At 43.8% G+C, this 26,122-nt stretch overlaps 1 protein-coding gene across 1 annotated transcript in view; it reads left to right on the top strand.

Annotated features, from left to right (window-relative positions):
- Positions 1-26,122, top strand: part of LOC113407190 (collagen alpha-1(XXIV) chain-like) — a 238,741-nt gene that overhangs the window by 199,767 nt on the left and 12,852 nt on the right. The window contains exons 48-55 of the mRNA XM_026655329.1: positions 5,613-5,720; positions 7,552-7,659; positions 7,751-7,804; positions 9,258-9,320; positions 10,497-10,550; positions 12,767-12,802; positions 25,220-25,255; positions 25,353-25,379. Of these exons, the coding sequence (XP_026511114.1) occupies positions 5,613-5,720; positions 7,552-7,659; positions 7,751-7,804; positions 9,258-9,320; positions 10,497-10,550; positions 12,767-12,802; positions 25,220-25,255; positions 25,353-25,379 (486 nt within the window). The remainder of the gene's footprint in view (positions 1-5,612; positions 5,721-7,551; positions 7,660-7,750; positions 7,805-9,257; positions 9,321-10,496; positions 10,551-12,766; positions 12,803-25,219; positions 25,256-25,352; positions 25,380-26,122) is intronic.

The raw sequence follows: 26,122 nt of genomic DNA on the forward strand, positions 1-26,122 counted from the left end.
TATGAAAGCACAGCAGTTCATCAGACTGGGAACCAGAGTAACATATTGAAAGGCTGTGGGAGCCACATTAGGAAACCTGCTCTATTAATAGAAATGATGAATGGAACGACATATGAAAAAGATATTCTGTGTTTGCTTCTAAGTGACATCATAATAAACACTAACTATGGATGAGGAGGGCATCTTTCCATTCATTTTTTAAAACATGGCATAGGCATGTTCTTTTGGCTTAACTCCATACACTCAGCAGCATGTTTTTTTCATTTAAAAATTGTTGCTCTTCTGTACAGTCTGGGGTACCAATATATTTTAGTAGCAAATGTTCTGATGTTTCTTGATGTGGTAAATTTATTTTTATATTCATCCTTTTTGTACACAATAATGCTAATATTATTAGTATGTTTGGCATTTATAAATAAGCATGTTGAATTTGAATGTCTCTGGAAGACGCTATGAGAAAAAGCACTGTCTTTTTATTGTGTGGAGAACCTCCTACACGAATAAGTGTTTCAAGGCTGAACAGTCATTTCAGTACATCTGCAATCAATGAGTCTGACATCTTGTTTTCATCAAGAGGAGCTCCTTATTATAAGCTTGTGATCTCTTGAATTCTCAGACCTAATTAAAAAGAAAACAACATATCTATGGAAAGATCATACATGTGTCATCCAAGGATGAGCCCAAGAAGCAGTCATGTTCTGTTACTAACACTGATTAGGGCCGTGACCCTACACATTTTAAACTGTAATCAAGCAAAAACAGCTATGGGTCAGATCCAGATCCCATTTTATTGGTGTCCCCAAAACTTGAGGTATGGGGTTAGTTTCAGATAGATGGTTTCATCACTAATATAAACAACTTTGTATGATCCACACTACCCTTGAATAGGAGAAGTGAAAGAAGCCACTGGGATGTCAGTAGAGTGGTTTTGAAATATACAGTTATGTGGAAGATCATTCTGCTGGTCATCAATGTCCAGACTCAGTCTGCAGTCCTGCAAATGACCACACACATAGGGACATCAGTGCCAGCAGGGAGCCCCACTGATTTCATGTTGATTCACTTCACAGTTCTCAGTGCCTTTATCCAGGCCTGTGGAGATGATTCTCAGAGCAAACATTGAGAGAGGAGATCTAATCACAAAATCAGGGGTGTCATTTGTGGGGGGAGGAGAAGACTCCTGCCCACTATCCCAAGTTTTGTACGGGTGGTGTGCTCCCAGCCGGAGCTCTTAACTACAGCACAGCATTAGTGTGGAATGTGAGTTCTGCAGAGGAGATGTGCTGCTCCCAGTTTGTGCCCCTGGGGCAGGGAGACAGTATTTTGTTTACAGACAGAGGCAGGGTGATTAAGATAAGAAAGGGCTGGTAATTAAATTAAGGATCTGGAAGTGGTTAGATGAACCTGTAAAACAGGAATCCCTGGTGGGGGTGGGGGGGGAGTGTTAAAGAGAGAACGCAGGAGACTCAGAAGAAATACAGCCAAGCCCTCTGAGCCAAGTTTACATTCTGAAAAGAGGGAGATTTGAAAGGTATAGGTCAAAAGAAGGGGCCATACCCAGGGAAGGGCTAGAAGTGGTATAGAGAAGTTCCCACTCTACCTGTGGTACTTATGTGGCCCCATCACCACAGTATCTGAGCGCCTCACAATGACTAACCTATTTCTCCTCACAGCCCCTCTGTGAGGTAGAGCAGTGCTGGTATCCCTATTGTACAGATGGGGCATTGAGGCACAGAGAGAATAAAGGCCAGATTTTCAAAGGTATTTAGGGACCTAGTGGGATTTTCAAAAGCACCTAGAAGCTTAGGTGCTTTGTAAACCCCACTAGATGCCTAGCTGCATCTTTGGGTGCCTAAAAACCTTTCAAACGCTGTACCTAAGGCACTGTGAGTGGCCTGAGGTCATACAGGAAGTAGAAGCCAGGTCTCTCAGGACTAGGGTGACCATTTGTCCTGTTTTGGCAATGACAGTCCCTTGTTTAAGCCCTGTCCCAGCTGGGCATTTGTCCCATTTGCTCTTGCCAGCTGATCACCAGTTGGCAAGCGCAAACTGGACAAATGCACAATTTTGCCACAAAAGTGGGGTGCAATCCCTAGCGTGGCACGGAGGAACATGCAGGAGGGCGAGTGGCAATGCCAGCCACATGCAGGAGGGAGGGCTCAGGACAGCGGCTTGGGCTAGGCTGTCCCCGAGCGGGCAGCAGCGGGGGCTTGGGCTGGCCCTGCATGGAGGGGTGGGAAGAGTATCTTGGGCTGGCCCAGGGAGGTAGGGAGGGCTTGGACCGGCCCTGTCTGGAGGTGAGAGGCCTTCGGCCGGCCCCATGGGGTGTCCCATTTTCTCTTCGGGAAAATACGGTCACTTTACTCAGGGCTAGCTCCCTATCCACTGGACCAGCCTATCTCTCTGCTGCACGCTGCAAGAAAAAAGAGGACTCTGATAGATGGGAGGAAAACTAAGAAGGCCAGTTCTCTAAGACTCCAGCAAACAGTCCCAAGCGATTGGGAAGCATGATTCACAACATGTAAAGCAGCACAGAGGTCAGGAAGGATGAAGCGAGAATGAGAGGAGATCACTTAATCCACAATAGGTGGCAGGTTCTGCCCCAGGCTGGGCTGTATAGCACTGGCTGCTGTGCAATTTTAGATTTTAACTGAAAACCATTTTGTTTTGTCATTTTTTTTTTCTGAGTTCGAGAAAAGGAAGGAATGAGAAAGTGTCATTTGAGTATCAAATGTGTTTACGCCTCAAATTCTTAGGCAGATGTATTGAGCTGTATTCAGGCCAATTCCAGAACAAAGAACAGAAATTGCATCCACAGAGTCCATAAAGTCAACGATTATTGTCATGATTTGTATTATTCACTGGGCACCATCTGTGTGCTCAGCACTGTTCAAAATATGCCAGAAAATGTAGTTCCTGAGCCAATGTGTATAACATGTGTAGCCCTGAATAAGATGGCTCAGATATTTAAGTATGAAGTGTATAGTTATTGAGCACATGTTAATATCTGTGAGTGGAGGCACTTATATAAGGCAATCAAAATTTTACTTGATTAAGGACTAGAAGATTTGACCCTCCAACTTTCTTTCAAGAGGAAGAGCTGCCCAGAGGTCCTGTGCCTGTTTATTTTCCTTTCCTGCCTGCAGTGGCCCTTATATACCTCGGAAATCTCTTTTTTTTTTTTCTTCTCACCTTTAAATTTGGAATTTTCTTGGTGTTTGGTTTTAAATACTCTCCTGTGAAAATTGCAACTCAGCCATTGTAGTGTTGTGTTTAAGAGCCTTCTGGAAAGTAACTAGCCTTTGCAGTGTTGCCAACTCTCATGATTTTGTCATGAGTCTCAAAGCTGGTGGTAAACTCCATCTAAGGCTAAATACTGGCACGAGACCGATAGTCAACAAGTACCGTAAGGGAAAGTTGAAAAGAACTTTGATGATTGTTTTCCTTAAAGCCCCAGCTCTTGGAGTCAAGTGGATATGTGATTATTTCAGCCTTCATTCTTAAAGAAAAATGAAGTTTCTAGCCCTCGTGGCTGTGGAGAAAGCTTTAAAGCATGACCCCAGTGCACCCTAAAGGTTCAAAAAGCAGAAGGCAAATAAAAAGAACACCAAATCTATTATTTTTACATAATCTCATTATTTTAAAGCCAATCTCATGTTTTTTGGTGAGCCTGATTCATGATTTTTGAACACTTGGTGTTGGCAATACTGTGAAAGTGACTTGAAAGTGTCAGATTAACTCCTATTTAAAGTCTGTTTTTAGTCTATTTGTAGTCGGTTAACACCCCTTAAGCCCCAGGCAGGTGCAGTATAAACTCATGGGGCCCTGCCCTAGTAGGATGTTTCCAAAAGTTAATTGATCTATTTCAAGTTTATGAACAGCAAAAAAGTGATAGAAAGTAATTAGATTTTTCTACAATTGTTTCAATTGTTGTATTCAAGAGTTAGTAACAAGGTGAGAATATACATTAAAAATTTTAAACCTAACCACTGTCCCTTAAGTGACTTGATAGAAGATGTCAGAACATCGAATCATAGAATCTCAGGGTTGGAAGGGACCTCAGGAGATCATCTAGTCCAGCCCCCTGCTCAAAGCAGGACTAATCCCAAATAAATCATCCCAGCCAGGGCTTTGTCAAGCCTGACCTTGAAAACCTCTAAGGAAGGAGATTCCACCACTTTCCTAGGTAACCCATTCCAGTGCTTCACCACCCTCCTAGTGAAAAAGTTTTTCCTAATATCCAACCTAAACCTCCCCCACTGCAACTTGAGACCATTACTCCTTGTTCTGTCATCTGCTGTCACTGAGAATAGTCTAGATCCATCCTCTTTGGAACCCCCTTTCAAGTAGTTGAAAGCAGCTATCAAATTCCCCCTCATTCTTCTCTTCTGCAGACTAAATAATCCCAGTTCCCTCAGCCTCTCCTCATAAGTCATGTGCTCCAGCCCCCTAATCATTTTTGTTGCCCTCCGCTGGACTCTTTCCAATTTTTCCACAACCTTCTTGTAGTGTGGGGCCCAAAACTGGACACAGTACTCCAGATGAGGCCTCACCAATGCCAAATAGAGGGGAATGATCATGTCCCTCGATCTGCTGGTAGTGCTCCTACTTATACATCCCAAAATGCCATTAGCCTTCTTGGCAACAAGGGCACACGGCTGATTCATATCCAGCTTCTCGTCCATTGTAATCCCTAGGTCCTTTTCTGCAGAACTGCTGCCTAGCCACTCGGTCCCTAGTCTGTAGCAGTGCATGGGATTCTTCTGTCCCAAGTGCAGGACTCTGCACTTGTCCTTGTTGAATCTCATCAGATTTCTTTTGGCCCAATCCTCTAATTTGTCTAGGTCCCTCTGTATCCTATCCCTACCCTCCAGCGTATCTACCACGCCTCCCAGTTTACTGTCATCTGCAAACTTGCTGAGGGTGCAGTCCATGCCATCCTCCAGATCATTAATGAAGATATTGAACGGCCCCAAAACCCCTGGGACACTCCGCTTGATACCGGCTGCCAACTAGACATGGAGCCATTGATCCCTACCCATTGAGCCTGATGATCTAGCCAGCTTTCTATCCATCTTATAGTCCATTCATCCAGCCCATACTTCTTTAACTTGCTGGCAAGACTACTGTGGAAGACCATATCAAAAGCTTTGCTAAAGTCAAGGAATAACACGTCTACATCTTAGTATTAGAGCTAAGTGGGTCTAATATTTATTTAATTTTTGTTCTTTATATAGGAATTAGATACAGTGCTCCTGTCAGCAAATTTATGAATTAGTATCTGCAAAAAAACCTAGAGTTTTCAGGTGCCTAAGTAGCCCCTGGAATCACAGTTAACGTTGCCCCTCCTCCAAGTCTGAAATGGCACCCCAGCACAAAATGTTGTTTTAGTTACTAAGAACAAGTTTATTTATAGAGTAATCGCAATATGTTTTACAACTGTATACTATTGTCTAGCTGTGTGTGCGCATATACAGAGATGTGGTATAAATATATACACAAATATATAAACAGCATTGGCTGAACATTAAAGTGTGTGCCTGTTTTAGTGTGCAATGGAAATGCTGCCAATGGCTGTTCTGATTGTAATCAGTTGTTCTTGCCTTGTTAAGGGTAATAAAGGAAGCCCAGGAATAGCAGGGCTGGCAGGGTATCCTGGAACTCGGGGAGCAAAGGGATTGCCGGGCGTGGCAGGTATCAGTGGAGAACCAGGACTAAAGGTACTGTGACTGATATTTTGTTATGCTTGTCAGATCCAGTATTGTTGACGTTCCTTAATCTTCATCTTCATCTCCTAGCTGACAGATCATGGGACAACAAAACGCCTTTTAATAACACTAATGTTAATATCAAACGCACATTTGAAATGTAAGACTGCAGACTGCATAATTTTTCTTGTTTCTCACATTTTATAAAAACAAAGCAAATTAATCTGGCTTTGGAGCATCAGTTCCCAACCATCAGCATTTTACTTCCAACACCAAGAACCAATCAAAATTCATCTATCTGGCCCCTTACTAATACAAGCTTTAGAGCCAAACCCTTTAGTCTTACTGAGGCAAACTTCCCCTGACTGACATGGGAGTTTTGCTGGAGTATGTCCTGCATGATTTGTCCTGTGAAGCAATCCATTAACATTTGATTGCAATACTTTCAAGTGTAGGGCCCAATCTGGGAAGGTCGCAGGTATCTCTGAGCTTCAATGGAAAACCAGGGTGCTCAGTATCTCACAGGACCAGATTCTTTCTTCTTGACCCTAATATCCCAAAAGGAGAAAACAATTTGAGAGAGCTCCATTTTCCAGGCAATTCCAGATACCACAGTAGCATGTTTTGATCCATCTACTAATGTGAAACTGACTAGAAGTAAACTGAAGCCAGTGCTGTAGGCGTAGGAAGCAGAGAGTGGAAACAGCAGAAGTCATTTTCAGGATTTGGAGTGGAATGCTTGATTTAAACTGATGATTTCCAGAAAGTCCATTTTTCTCCACATGATTTTACTGGTAAACCGTTTTTAAAAACAAAAAGTTTTGTTTAGAAAGTATGAAGAAATTTTCTGATTTCTCTGTTATCTTTCCATGACTATACTTTGGAACTAACTATTCTAGTCACTACTAATTATGTGTATTATGATAGTGCCCAAAAGCCCCAATCAGGGTTGGGTCTCTTTTGTCCTAGGACAGTATCAGACTGTGGCTTTGTCTACACTGGAACCTGAATGTCATTCATAGATGTGAAAAAACACCCCTCCCCCAAACGATAAAAGCTTTGCTGACAAAAAGTGCCGGTGTGAATAGCGCTTTGTCAGCAGGAGAGTTCTCTTGCCTACAAAGCTACCGCCGCTCGTTGGGAGTGGAAGTTTTTAGTTGATGGAAGAACTCTCTCCTGCCCAGGGCTGGCTCCAGGCACCAGCGACGGAAGCAGGTGCCTGGGGCTGCCAATAGAAAGGGGCGGCACTCCGTCCGTTCTTGGGGTGGCACGTCCGAGTCTTCGGCGGCAATTCAGCAGCGGGTCCTTCACTCCCTCTCTTCCTCTTCGGTGGCACTTCGGCAGCAGCTCAATTGGGTTTTTTGGGGTTTTTTTCTTCGCCACTTGGGGCGGCAAAAAAGCTGGAGCCGACCCTGCTCCTGCCAACAAACAGCGGCTACACTGCGCGCCTTTTAGCGGCACAGCTATAGTGGTAAAGCTGTGTCGCTAAAACGTGCGTAGTGTAGACATAGCCTGTTCCTGCCCTGAAGAGCTGACATTCAAGGAACAGACAATGGGAGAGGAGAGTGGCAAAGTTGTCAGGGTGATGTTTTGTGTCCCCAAGTCAAGCAACAATCAAGCAATGTTTGTATTTTAGTGAAAGGAATAATTACTGGAAAATATTCCTGAAGGAAAAGTAGTGAAATACTGTACAACTGTTTGAAATAGATAGTGGAAAAGTTTGTTGCTATATAAAAGCTGTTTAGCTACATAATTCTTTTCTGACACACATTCATTGAGGAGTTAATCTTATAGCTGTTCTGTTGCAATGATAAGGAAAGATGCATTATCGGTCTCTCCATAGGGTGAGCAAGGGCTTCAGGGTCATCCAGGAAAACAAGGTAAAAGAGGCCTTCCTGGGGTACAAGGTGATCAAGGCCCACCAGGAGATCCTGGATTGAAAGGGAAAACTGTACGTATCTACCACGGATGACACAAAACAATATTCTAACAATTCAGTCAGCAACATGGAATAATAACCAACATGCCTGCTAATATTACAGGGAGAACTTGGAGATCAAGGTTTGATGGGGTTTCAAGGATTCCCAGGTCCAAAAGTACGTGTGCATCTTTTTTTTATTATTATTAGAGTTTAAGCCATTTGCAAAGAAAGATGGGGCAATTTTTAATTGGTTTTAGCAATAATTGGTTTTAAATGTATCCAGAACTATTGGACTGTTGCAGACATCAAGCTATGTATCACAGATCTAAAGCAGAGATCAAAAAGTAGGATTACCCCTTTTTGACCTGAGTGGTTAGCCAAAGTTCAGAGCCCTGTGGGTTGTTTCTGTTAGGAGGAGAAGCTGATGATGGAGTCAGGTATCTGTGAGGAAATACTGTTTATTTATAAAGAATGTACAAAGTCCTCTTTCCCTGAATACAGGCGGAATCAAACTATGGGAGAGAGTTTCTTTGCTCACAGCTCCAAGCCCCTTTCAGCCAGCACTCAGCCCAAAAGCTGTCTTTCTCTCTCGGGGCTTTTCTCGGGGCTACGCTCTTGGTGCTTGTCCAGGCTGTGTCTGGCTTTTTGCACTTTCTCTTGGTGTCTACACTGCAATTAGACACCCGTGACTGGCCTGTGCCAACTGACTCGGGCTAAGAGGCTGTTTAATCCCGGTATAGATGTTCAGGTGACAGAATAAGCTCTGGGACCCTAGAGCCCAGGCTGCAGCCTGAGCCTCACATCTACAACACAATTAAACATCCCCTTAGCCTGAGCCCCACCAGCCTGATTTAGTTGGCACAGGCCAGCTGCAGGCTTTTAATTGCAGTGTAGACATACCCTCTGTGTCTATTTCGGTGGTGTTTCTCCTGCTTCTCTTTCTCTCATGCACACACCTCTGTTACAATACCCACCCAAACCCCAATCCTACATAGTGTCAAATTTCTTTGAATTTGTTTTGAGTGATGTCCGATACCTGTGTTTGGGGTGGAGGCCTCTACTATTTCAAAAAGGAATGTAACTGTTTCTTACAGCTATCTTAAATAAAAGGCACCAGTTACATCCCCCAGCTTCCATGAGTTTTAGCCTAACCCAGCACAGTAATATTCTGAGCCCTGGTCTACACTACCACCTTCTGTCAATATAACTACATTATAACTACAGAAAATCCACGCCCGAGTGACGTAGTTAGACCAACCTAACCCCCAGTGCAGACAGCACTATGTCGGCGGGAGGACTTCTCCCATTGCCATAGCTACCACCTCTCAGGGAGGTGGAGTACCTATGCCAACGGGAGAAGCTCTCCCATCGGCATAGGTAGCATCTTCACTAAGTGCTACAACAGTGCTGCTGCCACCACTGCAACACTCTAAGTGTAGACAAGCCCGGAGTCAGTTTGTTTCATGTTTTCACTTTGATTGCTCTTAGCAAGTATCATGCTTCCACTTTCCATGCTGTTCTTTCTGAGAAAAATAATTGCTTACATACAGTAGTTTTGGCTGAGATAGTGGCTAGATTTTAGTCTGTCAGATGTTCAGTTGGTTTAAGCTTTTTATTTTTATTTTTAGGGTCCTGATGGGGACATTGGTTTCGTTGGAATTCTGGGTCCTAAAGGACCTGTAGGCCAAATTGTAAGTATTATTTGTAATTCTACAAAATAATTTTCACAACACTGTTTAGTTGGTGCACCTTCATTTTCTATAGCCTTTTCAGTAGAGCTCTGTAATCAGATTGAATGAGCCAAATAACTCCCTTTTTCTTCATAGCAAACCAGAACATTTAGTCAAATGCCCACCTCTGAGCAGCTAAAAAGGGCCAAACTCTGCCTCTGAGGGGCAAATTTGGCCCCTGGGAATAGTTAATTCAAATGTCACATTTAGGAATTATTCCTTTTAACTGAAGAGTAACTAAACTGAATTAGCTGATTTGTGTCTGACCTGTGACAGCTTTTCACATTGTAGTTTTCTCTCCTGTTACTCATCCAGAAATCTGGAGGCACTGCTGGAATTTATCAATAGCGGTATTTGAGGGAGGGAATATTCTTCCATCTTGAGCAATCTGGGGTGGTGGCCAGGTTGCAGCTCTCCACATCACATTGTAAAATGCTCTATTCTTCACTGCCAATGACAAGGTCTTAGCTCTTGTGATATGTGCCCTGACATCACTTCTGAGAGAGTTTGATTAGTTGGCGTCTGAGATAACCAGCTTGAGAGACTTATTTTTATAGCTGTTTTCTCTTCCTGATCATCGGTGTACAGGACAGACAATGGTTCTGAGCTATTTGCCCAAAAGGAGCTTTATCATTTACCAGAATGAAACAGGAAAATACCTCTGTTAGCAGTGTTTATTAGTTGTCTTATATGATTACTTGTGGGTAGCAATATACCTCAGGATGTGGCTGACGGTAGCTCAAAACAAGGAATATTTGGCTTTTGGGTAAACAAAAGACTTCATTTACCATTGCTTTTAGTGCTCTGACTTTCATAGCCATATATAGACTCTCCAAGCACACACAAATAATTACTGATTATTAAAATAATTATCTAGTTCATTGCCTGTTGATAGTCTTCAGAAAGCCAGCATTGACATGGCACTTTGAATATATATGGCATCCTGTGTTGCTTCATTAATGTGCTGTTGAAAGTTTTAGGCCTATAATTATGCATGGAGGCATAGTATGGTGTTATTTAAATATAAATACAGTTATTTGAATACTGAGCAATCTTAAAACAGAGAGTGTGTTTTTCCTGGGATTTTCTTCATGTTGAAATCATGATTAGCTAGTAAATTCCTTTGTTTGTTTACAGGGATACACTGGCCCCATTGGTCAAGAAGGCATAATAGGCCCAACAGGCAAACCTGTAAGTTTAAGTCCTTAGGTTTATCTTTACATTTTACATTATTTGTTAGGATGTTCTTTCATCCATGTGTTTAATTATGTCTTAATAGAAGATTTTTACAACTTAAACAGCAGCTAGCAAGACTATTTTCATATTACACCATATCCACAAGCTTCGTATGTGACTCTAATATAAGTAGAGCAAACTAAAAGATGGCAATTGTCATTGGAGTGAACCAGTTCTCTTCTTGACAATGCAGTACACATAGGGTGAGAGTCCATGCTGCTCCTCTAATTGGCTCAGCACAGATTCTGTAACCCACAGGGAGGAGATGTCATAATGGCTTCAAACCATCTTTGTATTCTCCCAATCCTGGAGAGGACCTATCATAATACAGACAGCCTGGAGGCCTGTGTAAATTAAGGCAGCCTGCTTTGGTCGCCCTCTGGCCCACAGCGCTGCCTAGAATCTCTGCGCTGCTGCGGCCCTACCCCCATCCAATTCTTCCTGCCCCTAGCGCCATCTCCAGCACACACTATATGCCAGGGCTCGCAAAGGGGTCCTTGGGAGGCAGCCTTATGGCTCTCTCAGTAGTTTCTGTGATGGAGAATCCTCTCCTGGCCAGATATGAGGCTTTTAGGGCCCCTTTACACCCTCTTGTGACACAAAGGGGCAGGAGTGAGGATCTCACCTGATATCTCTATGAAGTTGGAATACACAGCAGCAAAATAATGTTAATATACAGTAGTTAATATTTAGTATTTGTAACATGTACGTAACTGGAGTGAAGAAAGAGAAGGGAAATAGGATTAGAGCATTCTTGCCCCTTGTTGGGAAAAAGGCCACACCAGCAAAGTACAATACAGTGAAACCCCGCTATAACGTGATGATTGGGGTCCAAAAAATTCGATCATGATAAATGCGGGGTCGCGGTATAGCGAGGTTTACCATTTCAAGCTGGTCAGTTTCAAGCTGGTCAATTTCTCTTGGGCAGAAAAGGACTTGCGTTTGCGAACTGCCCATAACAGTAACTGAAAGGGTGCAGCTCCAGCAGCGGGGGCTCTCAGCCATGCAGCGAGAGAGGGAAACACTTGAGGAGAGCAGGGGAGACGTGCAAGGGGCAGAGGAAGAGCAAGGAGCAGCTGGGGAGGAGAATGGCTCTTCTCGCCAAAAGGAGAAGCGGGGATAGGGGGGAAGAGGCAGTGGGGAAGGCACATTCCATTTTTTGTTTATTTTTTCTTTGGCGGTACTCCAGCCTCTTTTTTTTCTTTTTTCTTTTTTTTTTTTTTTTTTGCGCTTCAGCGGCACTCTGGCCGTTTTTTTCTTTTTTCTTTTTTGCTTGGGGCAGCCGGAGCCACCTTATGATCGCGTTATATCCAAATTCACGTTATCGCGGGGCACGTTATAGTGGGGTTTCCCTGTATTTGCATTCATTTTTTTCCCCCCAACAAAAGGAAAGATGACAACTCTTACTCTAAAATTTTTCTCCACAATTGTGTACTTGTATGAAGATTGTTAATGTGCTTCATACAAAGCCAGACAACCTGTCGTTGTAATAAATAAAAAGGTTTAGCTCTGACTCATTTTCAAACATCAAGATCCAAAATTCTATGCACATTAGATTAATTACTAGATTAACATTTTAGATTAACAATGCAAAACTGGCCAAGAACATAATATAGGCAAAGAAGAGATGGCTAATCTGCCTGTAGTTGGGAATTAATAATGATTATGTATATCTTTGATGACAGCAGTAAAAGCAGATGTGGAAATACCCATAGAATGAGGTGTGGAATGAAATGGATTTTCTCACTTGCAGATAGTATATAGTTTAATTCACAGCATTATGATGGCTTAAGCACAGAACCCCCATGATGATGGTTTAAGCATGCTGCAAGATTTAGCTAAACAAACAGCTAAACAGGGCAAAACTGACTAAAAGAAAAATAATATTAACCATTTTCAGAAAGAGCAAAAAATGGAATTACAAACTGAAAGGATAAAAAACAAAATATAGAAATCGCAGGTCATGTTCATGTAACTCCTTGTCTAGTCTATAAGCTATGTATCTATAGTACAAACTATGGCCCCAGTCCTGCAACATTTGTACACATGAGGCAATTAATATTAAAAGGACTGCTGATGTGAGTAAGTAACTCACGTGTATATGTTTTTGCAGGTTTTAGGTCCTAAAATATTACAAAGTGCATTGGATTAACAATCTCTATTTCTTTCAGGGATCCAGGGGTGAAAAAGGCTCCAGGGGTGAAATTGTAAGTCTAAACATCGTTTGTATATTTATTTTTTGGCTGTGTCTTGTCATGAGAGTACTGTGACAGCAGCACTCCCTCCTGTTCCCACAGTACTCCCAACTAGAGTTGGGCAGGAAACTGTATTCCTGTGCTGGGGAAAATTTTGAGATTTTAAAACATTTTCACATCCTGAATTGGGATGAAACGTCAAAATCTCTAAATTTTTTGTGAACCAATAATCCAAAACTACATTCGGCTCAGGCCAATTGAAACGTTTCATTTCAATAATTTTGAAACACTTTGTTCTGATTTTTACCTTTTAAAACATTTTTCTTACTATAAATTAACTTAAATTTCAAAACAAAAAATCTGAACTTTTCATTTCAAAAATGTTGAAACAGGATGTTCTGATGATTTCAAACCATTTTTTCAATGGTTTGAATTGGGAAATTCACTGACACTTCCCCCCAAAAAGTTTCAGTTTCAATGAATCAGCATTTTTTGATGGAAAAATGTTTTATCAGCAAATTCGTGACCAGCTCTACTCTCAACTGCTCAATGGCTGGCTGTGATGCCTTTCCATTAGTATAACAGCTGACTCATGTACTCTCCTCCCACTTGCATAAGTATGCTGCCCATGGACACAGACCTTGTTGACTCTGGTCATAAAATAATTGTATATTTAAAATGTATCCCAGTTAGGAATTGAACCTACAAGACCTCTTGTCACTCTAGCACAGGGGTGGGAAAACTACGGCCCGTGGGCCTCGTCCAGCCCTCGAGCTCGCACTGGGGAGTGGGGTTGGGGGGCTTGCCCTGCTCCTGCACTCCAGCCGGGGAGCAGGGTCAGGGGCTTGCACCGCTCCACGCGTGCCATAGCTCCGCGCAGCTCCTGGGAAGCCGTCAGCATGTGCCCCCTCCGGCTCTTACGCGTAAGGGCAGCCAGGGTGCTCCGCACGCTGCCCCTGCCCCAACTGCCAGCTCTGCAGCTCCCATTGGCCAGGAACCGCGGCCAATGGGAGCTGCAGGAGCAGCGTGTGCGGACAGGGGAGTGCGCAGAGCCACCTGGCCACACCTTCATGTAGGAGCTGGGGCGGGGCATGCCGCTGCTTCTGGGAGCTGCTTGAGGTAAGCACCGCCCGGAGCCTGCACCTCTGACCTCCTCCCACACCCCAACCCTCTGCCCCAGCCCTGATCTCCCTCCCGCCCTCCGAACCCCTCAGTTCTAGCCTGGAGCACCATCCTGCACCCCAAACCTCTCATCCCCAGCCCAGAGCCAATATCCCCAGCCGAACCCTCACCCCCCCCCCGAACCCAACCCTCTGCCCGAGTCCCCTCCCGCACTCGGAACCCCTCAGCCCCAGCCTGGAACCCCCTCCCCTGCACCCTACCCTCAGCCTCAGCCCGGAGCCCCGTCCTGCACCCGCCCTGAACCCCTCATTTCTGGCCCCTCCCTGGAACCCGCACCTCCAGTCCAGAGCCCATACCTCCTGCCACACCTCAACCCCCTGCCTAAGCCCAGAGCCCCATCCCATACTCTGAACCCCTCTGCTCTGCCCAGAGCCCCCTCCTGCACCCCAAACCCTTCACCTCTGGCCCCCCCGCAGACTCTGCACCTCCCGCCGGAGCCCTCAACCCCTCCTGCACCCCAACCCCCCGCCCCCGCCCCGAGCCCCCCCCGCCCCTGACCCCCTCATTTCTGGCCGCACCCCCAGCCAGAGCCCTCACCCCGCCCCCCGTACCCCAACCCCCAATTTCGTGAACATTCATGGCCTGCCATACAATTTCCATACCCAGATGTGGCCCTCAGGCCAAAAAGTTTGCCCACCCCGTTCTAGTAGCTGATACTCTCTAATCCCTGTACCACAGCACTATTTGTGAATCATATCCCTCTATGTAATCTTACATAGAAATACAGGAATTCACAGGCTGTGTGAGTATATGCAAAAGAAGAGGTTGAGAGCATGACGGCCAGCAACTGAACATATATGGACTGCTATAGTAGCAGCAGGCACTATTGAAGTGGTATATACGTGATTAAGTCACTTTCCTCTTATTCGTCTCCTCCTTTTTCTTCATCATCATCATCATCTTATTATTATTATTATTTTATTTTAGCTCTTAATGTTATAACTGTCCAAAATATCTAACTAAGATGCACTGCATTGCATTGAACATACAAGAAATTGCCTACTAATAATAACCATGTAGAGGGCCGTTGTCCATTGTTGCAACAGGTGTGTGTGTGTGTGTGTGTGTGTGTGTGTGTGTGTTTATAGTATAATATATATAAATTGTTATAATGATTTGGAATGCCAGTGTTTTCCAATAACTAACCTATGTAATCTTATTCCTTTTACTCTCATCTTCCCTCTCCTCTTCCCTCCTATTGTTTGTCACACTTGCTTGTTTAGTCTTGTCTTAAATTAGATCATAAGTTCTTTTGGTGTCTACTTGTGTGTTTGCAGTGACCTAGCACAATGGGACCCCAATTCTGACCTAAAACTACAGTAATAGATATTTTAAAGCATTTTGGAACATTGCTGAAGGAATGTGGGCTTTGTGTTTAGCTAGCTCAGAATGTGTTGCTGTTCATTTTCTGAAATGGTCCTTTTTTATTTTTATGCTCTTGAGGCAATTCCTATCTGAGGGACAGAACAAATACCTCAGTGCTCATTTACAGGGCTGCCCGGGGGAGAGGGGGCAAGTGGGGCAATTTGCCCCAGGCCCAGCAGAGGCCCCGCGAGCCCTGGCCCAGCGGCGGTCCGGGTCTTCGGCGGCGGGGGGCCCTTCAGTCGCTCCGGGTCTTTGGCGGCATTTCGGCGGTGGGTCCTTCAGTGCTGCCGAAAATGTGGAGCGACTGAAGGGTCCCCCGCCGCCGAAATGCCGCCGAAGACCTGGACTGCCGCCGGGTGAGTACAAGCGCTGCAGCTCCCCCGCTTTGCCCCAGCCCCCTGAATCCTCTGGGCGGCCCTGCTCATTTAAGACTATTCCCTAGATATTTAATTCTCATTTCCATTCCTCTGCTTTAGGATCTGCCCCCACCCAGATGCCCTCTGTCTGGGCAGTGTGGAGCTAAAATGCCCTTGCATTTTGAAACCAATGCAAATGCTTATTTATCAAGAAACACTGGTTTCTATCTGTACTGGCATTTAACACTCAATTCCTTTTTTAATGTACTCATCTCATGAGACTCTCTTTTCAGAAGAGGGAGGTATAATTCTAAAGCATGTGCAATTGTATTAGTTTAAAGGCAAGTGTGAGATTAACCTGAGGGACATGAACAAGTGGTCATTAATTCCAGAAATTGTGGGTTTGATTTCTCCCAGATCTAGATACCCCTCAGTAGATACTTGGAATTCCAAAATAATGACAGAAGTAATTTCTGTTCCTCTTGATCCAACATTGGCTGGAACTCACAGAGACATTCTATGAGGACAATAAATTGGCCTGTTTTTCTAATGGCTCACTGATGTAAAATGCTACCAGATCTTAATTTTTCACTCATGCTGATGGAAGTGTTTCTATACCTACTGTGCATTCACTTTCCACAGATATAAATGGCTCCACAAGATGAAAAGCAGAGGAGAATCAGGCCCATTATTTTTTTAACAGACAGAAGTAATCTGTATGGAACTTCATATAATATCACCCCTGCCCTCCCTCATAACTTACGTGGTTGACAGTGGATTTTTTTTTCAAGTTCTCCAAGGTTTAAATAAATGCAAAGCATTACAAACTCACAGTAGCATCCTGTGCTTTTCCTAGTTTGAACTATAAAATGGATGGCTCTCAATATTTTATAGCACCCAAAAAGTATAGCTCTTAATAAAAGACTGTCTGCACCTCAAGGAGCTGCCAGTGTAAATGTTAGATGTGATATAATGAGTGATAGTAAGAAACAGCAGGGGGGAAATGGGGAGATGGAGGGTGATGGCTATAGCATTACGGTCACTTGGATCTTCAGTCTGTATATATGCAGTTCTTGGTGGTTCTATAAATTTTGTTTTGTTTTCCTTTTATAAAAAAATATTTCAGGTGGTGTTAATGGCTCCCTTGTTGCAGGCATTGCAGAAGAATTGAATTTTCAGTAGGGATTTAAATGAGGAGAGGGTATTGGCAGACATGAGGACGGGGTTTCTTGTGTAAGAGGCAGTATGAACAAAGGTGTCTCACCTCTTTGGCATTGTTAGTTATTCACAGTAACAATAAATTAGCAGATTATACCACCTTTTATGGAATTGCTCTCTAATATTCACTACTGGAGCTAATACCTTCTACAACTTTGTGAGCACAATCATAAGCCACACCTACTAAGCAATGAGCACAACTGGGGTAGAGTTCACCTGAAAAGGAGACATTTGCACCTTCCCAAAGCTGGAGCCAGTTCTATCTACATGGTCCTCTTGCTAACATATGTTAGAGCAGCTTGAGGCTGCTCTAAACCAGTGGTTCTCAAACTTGGGCCGCCGCTTGTTCAGGGAAAGCCCCTGGTGGGCCGGGCCAGTTTGTTTACCTGCCGCATCCGCAGGTTCGGCCGATCGCGGCTCCCAGTGGCCGCGGTTCGCTGCTCCAGGCCAATGGGGGCTGCAGGAAGCGGCGCGGGCCAAGGGACGTGCTGGCCGCCCTTCCTGCAGCCCCCATTGGCCTGGAGCGGCGAACCGTGGCCAGTGGGAGCCACGATTGGCCAAACCTGCGGACGCAGCAGGTAAACAAACCGGCCCGGCCCGCCAGGAGCTTTCCCTGAAAAAGCAGCGGCCCAAGTTTGAGAACCACTGCTCTAAACTATACTGTCTCACTATGGCCTCTAAGAGCCCAATGTACTAACTGGAAATTGCAAAAACACAGTGGAACCCTGGCCATGACTGCTTCCTTCAAGTCACATCCCCTATTCCCAAGTATGATAATTTTCCTCCACCCTTCACCTGCTCCCTGTTACACAGCAGTGCAGTCTGGATCTGGGCCCATATTTCTTTAGGGTGGGATTTTCCAAAGTGCTCAGTGTTGGCCTAATTCTGCTGCTACTGAAGCTAAGCCAGTGCTAAGAACTCTTGAAAATCCCAGCCTAAAAGTAAGAAGCAGACACACATTTTTCAACAGTCATAAGTCATTGAGTTATATCAGTGGCTCCTTCCAATTAAAATAACCATGTATTCTACTTTGTGCAGCCAGTCTATAGTCTAAGCAGGGGGTGGGCAAACTTTTTGGCCCGAGGGCCACATCTGGGTATGGAAATTGTATGGTGGGCCATGAATGCTCACGAAATTGGGGGGTTGGGTGTGGGAGGGGGTGAGGGCTCCGGCTGGGGGTGTGGGCTCTGGGATGGGGCCAGAAATGAGGAGTTCAGGGTACGGGAGGGGGCTCTGGACTGGGGTGGAGGGGTGAGGGCTCTGGCTGGGGGTGCGGGCTCTGGGATGGGGCTGGGGATGAGGGATTGGGGATGCAGGAGAGTGCTCCAGGCTTGGACTGAGGGGTTTGGAGGGTGGGAGGGGGATCAGGGCTGGGGCAGGGGGTTGGGGTGCAGGAGGGGCTCAGGGGTGCAAGCTTCGGGCGGCGCTTACCTCAAGCAGCTCCCAGAAGCAGCGCCATGTCCCCATTCTGGCTCCTACGCTGAGGCATGGCCAGATGGCTCTGCGCGCTGTTCCTGGCTAATGGGAGCTGTGGGGGCAGCACTTTGGGCTGGGGCAGTGTGCGGAGCCCCCTGGCTGCCCCCTACACGTAGGAGCCAGAGAGGGATATGCCACTGCTTCCAGGTGCCGCATGCTTCCTGGCTGGAGCTCGAGGGCCGGATTAAAATGTCTGGAGAGCCGGATGTGGCCCCTGGGCCGTAGTTTTCCCACCCCTGGTCTAAGCATAGGTCACTGAAGTTGTTACCATCCTTGTGCAACTCAGCATGGTACTTTTCTACAGTATAATACTTTCTCTAATTTACGCCTCTGAATTACCTATACATCAATAAAATGCCAACCAACATTGCTTTTAGGGCTACAGAAAGATTGTTCATGATCTAATATAAATAGCGTTGTCCTTACAGGATGAAGTTCACTCCAGGGCAGAGGCCTGCACAAGGGTTCCCATGCGTTTGAAGCCCCACATTAAGGAGCTTCTGAATCCTCTGCATTGAGTGAATTTCACCCTGAAGGTTTCATTCATGAGATTTGACCATGGTTAATGGGGGTGAGAAGAGAGTGTCAGGAAAACAGATCTACCAAAGGGAATATTGAAGATAAAGCAACAAAGCTTCAGGTTTGGTCTACACTAGACATTTTATGTCAGTATAACTACTTCACTCGGGAATTTTCTCCTAACTCCTGGTGTAGACAGTGCTATTGTGACGGGTTGGATCACAGAAACCCCCTTGGGAGCTGCCACCCGATGTGCCAAGACTACCCCTGCTTCTGTTTTCCCTGCCAGCTTAGGGCTCCAGCACCCTGTCTTGCTGAGCCAGCCACTCCTGTCTGGCTCCAACACAGACTCAGGGTCTGAATCACTTGTCCCAATGCTGCAAGTTTACCCAAAAACAGCTCACAGGAGTGTGCTTGTCTTTAGCACTCAGATGCCCAACTCCCAATGGGGTCTAAACCCAGATAAATCCGTTTTACCCTGCATAAAGCTTATGCAGGGCAAACTCATAAATTGTTCGCCCTCTATAACACAGATAGATATGCACAGCTGTTTGCTCCCCCAGGTATTAATACATACTCTGAGTAAATTATTGAATAAAAAGTGATTTTATTAAATACAGACAGTAGGATTTAAGTGGTTCCAAGTAGTAACAGACAGAACAAAGTAAGTCACAAGCAAAATAAAATAAAATGCGCAAATCTATGCCTAATCAAACTAAATACAGATAATCTCACCCTCAGAGATGCTTCAGTAAGTTTTTCTCAGACTGGACACCTTCCAGGCCTGGGCACAATTCTTTCCCTTGGTACAGCTCTTGTTCCCAGCTTAGGTGTTAGCTAGGGGTTTCTCCATGATGGCTCCTCTCTCTCTCTGTTCTCTTCCACCCCTTTATATATCTTTTGCATAAGGCGGGAATCCTTTGTCCCTCTGGGTTTCCACCCCCCCTCACTGGAAAAGCACCAGGTTAAAGATGGATTCCAGTTCAGGTGACATGATCACATGTCACTGCAAGACTTCATTACTCACTTGCCAGCACACACATATACAGGGAGACTTGCAGGTAAACACAGTCATCTGCAGACAATGGTCCTTGTTAATGGGAGTCATCAAGATTCCAAACCATCATTAATGGCCCACACTTTACATAATTACAATAGGCCCTCAGAGTTACATTTTATATTTCTAGTTTTAGATACAAGAGTGGTACATTTATACAAATCAGATGATCATACTCAGTAGATTATGCACTTTGTAATGATACCTTACAAGAGACCTTTTGCACGAAACTATCCCAGTTACATTATATTCACTTATATTTTTATAAAACCATATAGACTGCACAACGTCACATATAACTACTTCACTCGGGAATTTTCTCCTAACTCCTGGTATAGACAGTGCTATGTCCACGGGAGGTCTTCTCCCATCAATATAGCTACTGCCTCTTAGGGAGTCCTCCTGTCCATATCCATAGTGTCTTCGCTGAAGCACTGGAGCAGCACAACTGCAGCGTTGTAAGTGTAGACCTGCCCTAACTCTTCTGTCCTTTCCCCAGCTAACTCAGAAACTGGTTTCATATGCTGGGCCAGGTCTTCAGCTAATGTAAGCCAGTGAAGCTCCATCGACTTCAATAGAACTATATCCACCTACAGCAGCTGAGGATTTGGCTCATAATTTTTTGCTTTTTAGCCTTCAACAGCAGTCCATCTTTGTATCTAAATAGGGAGCCTGGCTTGAAGTTGCAGATACACTTTGCTGGACTGAACCCTACTTTTGTATTTGCAGCAGACATTTTCTTTTCAAATGAAGGGATTCTTACCCCTTGCAAACATTCACAACTGAGTTTCAGAATATTCATAATTTCAATCAGCAGCACTGCCTGTGCTGAATGAGAAGATTCTGAATATTCTGCATTATTTTCTTCAGCTGATGATTTATGCCTGTCATAGAGTCATAGTTTCCGAGGCCAGAAAAGGGACTGTTGTGATCATCTAGTCTGACCTCCTGGATAACACAGACCATAGAACTTTCCCAAAATAATTCCTTTTGAACTAGAACTTGTCTTTTTAAAAAACATTCAATCTTGATTTTAAAATTGTCAGTGATAGAGAATCCATCACAACCCTTGGTAAATTGTTCAATGGTTAATTAACATAAGAACATAAGAATGGCCATACGGGTCAGATCAAAGGTCCATCTAACTCAATATCCTGTCTTCCGACAGTGGCCAATGCCAGGTGCCCCAGAGGGAATGAACAGAACAGATAATCATTAAGCGATCCGTCCCCTGTCACCCATTCCCAGCTTCTGGCAAACAGAAGCTAGGGACACCATCTGTGCCCATCCTGGCTAATAGCCATTGATGGACCTATCCTCCATGAATTTATCTAATTCTTTTTTGAACCCTGTTATAGTCTTGGCCTTCACAACATCCACTGGCAAAGAGTTCCACAGGCTGACTGTGCATTGTGTGAAGAAATACTTCCTTTTGTTTGTTTTAAACCTGCTGCCTATTTCATTTGGTGACTCCTAGTTCTTGTTATGAGAAGGAGTAAATAATACTTCCTTATTTACTTTTTCCTCACTATTAAAAATTTACAATTTATTTCCAGTCTGAATTTGTCTAGCTTCAACTACCAGCCATTGGATCTTGTTATATATACCTTTGCTAAACTGAAGAGCCCATTAGTAAATATTTTTCTCCATGTAGGTACTAATAGACTGTAATCAAGTCACGCTGTGACCTTCTCTTCGTTAAGCTAAATACATTAAACTCCTTGAGTCTATCACTATAAGGCATGAACATCTTTCCTGAATTGTTGGCACCAGAACCGGACACAGCAGCAGTCTCATCAGGCCAAACACAGAGGGTATATATAATCTCTCTACTCCTACTTGAGATTCCCATTTATGCATCCAAGGATCACATTATTAGCCCTTCATGGGGCAAAAATCTGTCTGGGGATGTTGGACTAGATGACCTCCTGAGGTCCCTTCCAACCCTGACATTCTATGATTCTATATTGTCTTCAATAAAATGGGACATAAAAACATGTAAAGAGTGATTCTTCTCACTTACACCAATGTAACTCAGGAAGAATTCCACTCACTCCAGTCAGCATTGTTACACTGGCATAAAGGTGGTGGAAGTGAGACGATGATCAAAACCATATGTCCTGATTTTCATAGAGGCTGAGCACCCACAACTCTCTTTAGGTCAAATAGGAGTTATGAGTGCTCAGCACCTCTAAAAATCAGGCCAACTGTGTTTACGGTCCTGATCCTGCAAACACTTATGTACATGCTTAACTGTAAACATGTAAGTAGTGCTATTGTCACTGACTGCTCATGCTTAAAGTTAAGCACATGCATAAATGTTTGTAGGATCAGAATTTTTAGGTATCAAAGAGAAAAGGATGGAGTTCAGGCCTTTGACCTTTTGTGCTAGCAGTCAAATTAAGGGCTTGAAAGGATTAAAGGGTACACTAAAAATAATTCATTTTATTCTTTGTTTTTGGTATTAAGGAACTGGAATTATACTTTTCTCACTCCTTTATTTATCCTTTGATCACATTAGCATTTAAGTAGATTAATAAAGCTAATCCTGTACATTCCAGGGGAATATTCTGCAATTAACTTAATCCATAAAATGTGCAATTTAACCTTCTACTGCAACTCTGTGGCAAAAAGGAGCATTTATAATGTTTCAACAGAACTTCCAACATACTATTTGCAATTTTGTCATGTTTAAAAGGCTTGTAAAAGTAATTGATGTAGATCCTTGAAGTTTTAAAGCATTTAAGAAATGTAATATGTCCAAGGGGGGTTGCCCCAGGTAGCAGTTGGCTGCCAATTTACCTTTTCATATGGGATTTGATTAGCAAGAAATAGTGGATCAAGGCAGATTGGGTCACATCACCTCTTTATAGAACAGTTTAAATTCATCAGAACAATACAACTGTCAATAAAATCCCTCTCTATAAATCTTAAATGTCTTAAAATAGTTCTACAGACATACAGTTGTGGTGCATACACCAAAAATATAGAATCCTTCAGCTATTAGAGAAATCCAATGAAAGTTTTGAATCACTGTACACAGAACAAAGACATCTATTCACCAGAAATAAGTGTTTACATAGGGGCAATATAGATCATTGAAACCTTCACATCTTGCTGTAACTTGGCCATTGTGTAACCCAGTCCTGAACCAAGATACATAAGTATCTCCTTACTCTGTGGAAATTATTCTTTTAGTTTCTTTTCACCCTTTCCCTTTCTTTTTCTACCAATAAGGATATCAGATGCACTTTGCTAAGCATGATCAAAGAATACAGTAATATACACCCATTGATTTGAAGGATCCTTGAGACAGATTGACAACAAACCTGCTACTGATCTGGTTAATTAAACGCAAAATTTTCAGCTGGCATAAACTGGCATAGCACTATTGCACTCACTTGACTTACACCAGCTGAGAATCTGACCCAAAGTAGTCATACGGAAGATTTTGCTAACATCATTTCTCAACAGTTTTATAATAACAATAATAATACTTTGTGCCTATTTAAGTATAAGATCTCAAAGCACTTTTAAAGGTCGGTAAGTAGTATTAGCCGTAGATGGAATAAAGGAGGCAGAGTGACGTTACGTGACTTGCCAAAATCATATAGAGTTAGTGGCAGAGTTAGGAATCAGCAGTTTTAGGTTATATTACTGTTCCCCTACATTAACCACTAATCAATGGTGCCTCTGTAAAATTACAGTAGATGTTGGTCTGCAGGATGGAGGTGGTGGCTTATGGTCTTGAATATGCATACATTGGGTGAAACCAGGTAAGTAGGACCCAGTGATAGTAGGTGGTGGTTGAAAAGCTGACAAAATTAAATATCCGAACTGACTCAGCCCTTAATGCCTTCACATTAAAAAACAGCAAAGGCTAAACCTAAACATAAAGAAATGTCCTCAGTTTTAACTCCCCTCCATAATTACTATACAGCTGTTTATAAACCAGCAGCACTCACAATATACAGATTTGGGCTATGGAGACTGAATCAAGGTCATCGTAACAGCTCTCATTGAAAATCAAATGCGCTCTCACATAGCTACCATGTGTTCTGTCCCATGAATTTTACATCACATGGGCTAAAGAATGTGACCAGCGAGCTTCTAGAGATTGATAGATCTGAAAAGTCTCAGTTACCCAAATTAGTCTCTTTTATATGATCTTATCTGGCATCCTTTCATTTGAATGTGTGTGGACTAGCATGGGACACAACCCTGCATGCTCTAAACACCCCAAACTCCCATTGATTTGGTTGGCAGTTTGAGATGCAGGATCATGCTCACAGTTGTTCTGTTCGGTGATGCTTATGCAGATGTTTCTTTTGAAGTCTCTTTGATGACATACTACTTGTTGGTGTGTTAGTTAGAGAACTGAAAGGAACAGATGAAATGGTTTACAACTAGGATGTGGGTTTTGGTCAGGTCTACACTAGAAACTTTTGCTGGTATAACGGTGTTGATTAGGGATGTGATTTTTGTGAGGTCTACACCTGAGGTGTAGACTTTTCTCTTTCTTTTTCTACTTGTGTTAACTTTTTGTGTGTGCTGTACACATTATTCCCTGCAAGGCCCCTGCTGACTGTAATTGGTTCCCCCTCCCTTCCTGCTGCTTAATTCCACCCTTAAATGAAGTTCCTCTGGGGTCGGGGATGGTGGTGACATGTTGCTTGGATTAGAAGGAGAGAAGCCTGCAATGTAAGGGCCCATGATGTAAGTGTTCCATGTCCTGGATCAAATGTCACACTTTGTATTAAGTGTACTTTTATAAATAGTTTATTAAGGGCTAATAAATTATTAATATATATTTTAATAAATGGTTGATCAATTATTAGAGTCCAGTAAATTAAGAGATTCTTTATAACCATCTATAACACTTTGTGCTGATGTGTTTATAGCTATCCATAACACATACTACTCATGTGTGACATGCTTATAAAATCTATTAAACATTTATTAACCTTCTGCACACTATTTATAAATGTACTCTTAATATCAAGTGTGATCGGATAAACAGAGGGTTGTTTTGGTATCCAGCACTATTAGCCTAGCACCTTTCACAAGAACAACACTCACTTTTTAAAAATGCACAATGCAGTACATTCAGAAATGAAAACAAATGGTCTACCAAGAAATCTTTGTGCAGATTACAGCTGACTACACTTCATTATGGAATTTTCTGATTTAAAAAAAAAAATCAAAAGTAGAAGGATTTTTTTTAACCCTAATGCATTTTATCTTCCTTTCTCCTAGGGCCCTCAGGGACCACGGGGTCATCCAGGTCCACCAGTAAGTGTATAAAGAGCTATTTTTATCTAGGTTCTCCTTGCATGTATGATTTAAAGAAGCCTGCAATACCTAATAACTGCTTTCTCTTGTTTTCTAGGGTCCACCTGGGGTACCTGGTCCAAGAGTAAGTTTCATAATTGTGCTAACTACAACACATTCCCTCATTGTTGAAAGTGAAAATGTTGAGACCCTCTTCATAGGATATTGCTTCCTCCATCATTATAAGTGAAATTCCAATGTTTTTTCTTTAGCACTCATCACTATAATATCTAAGCTCAGATATAGTTGCTATGCTAAACCTCCTATCTGACATCTTCTGTTCTAGTAGGGTAGGGTTACCATATTTCCACAATCAAAAAAGAGGACACGGGGGGAGCCCCGCCCTAGCCCCGCCCCCACCCCGCCCCCATCCACTCCCTCCCACTTCCCACCCCCTGACTGCCCCCCTCAGAACCCTAACCCCCCCTGCTTCTTGTCCCCTGACTGCCCCGACCCTTATCCACTCGCATGGGTGGCAGGGTTGTAGAAATTTTGGTGTTGCCCAGAACCCCCCCACACACACACCTGCCTAAGGCTCTGGGAGGGGGGTTGGGTGGGGGGAGGAGGTCTGGGGTGCAGGTCCTGGGCTGGGGATTAGGGTGCAGGAGGGGTGCAGGTTCTGGGATAGAGTTTGGGTGCTGGGTGCAGGCTCCGGGCTGGGGCAGGGGGTGGGTGTGCAGGAGGGGGTGAGGGGTGCAGGCTCTGGGATGGAGTTTGGGGGTGGGAGGCGGTGCAAAGGGAGGGGGTGCAGGCTTTGGGAGGGAGTTTGAGGGCAGGAGGGGGGTGTGGGGAGGGGGTTTGGGGATAGGAGGGGATGCAGGGGTGAGG

This window comes from Terrapene carolina, unplaced genomic scaffold (genome assembly GCF_002925995.2).
Source record: "Terrapene carolina triunguis isolate 2854851 unplaced genomic scaffold, T_m_triunguis-2.0 Scaffold210, whole genome shotgun sequence".
Lineage (NCBI taxonomy): Eukaryota > Metazoa > Chordata > Testudines > Emydidae > Terrapene > Terrapene triunguis.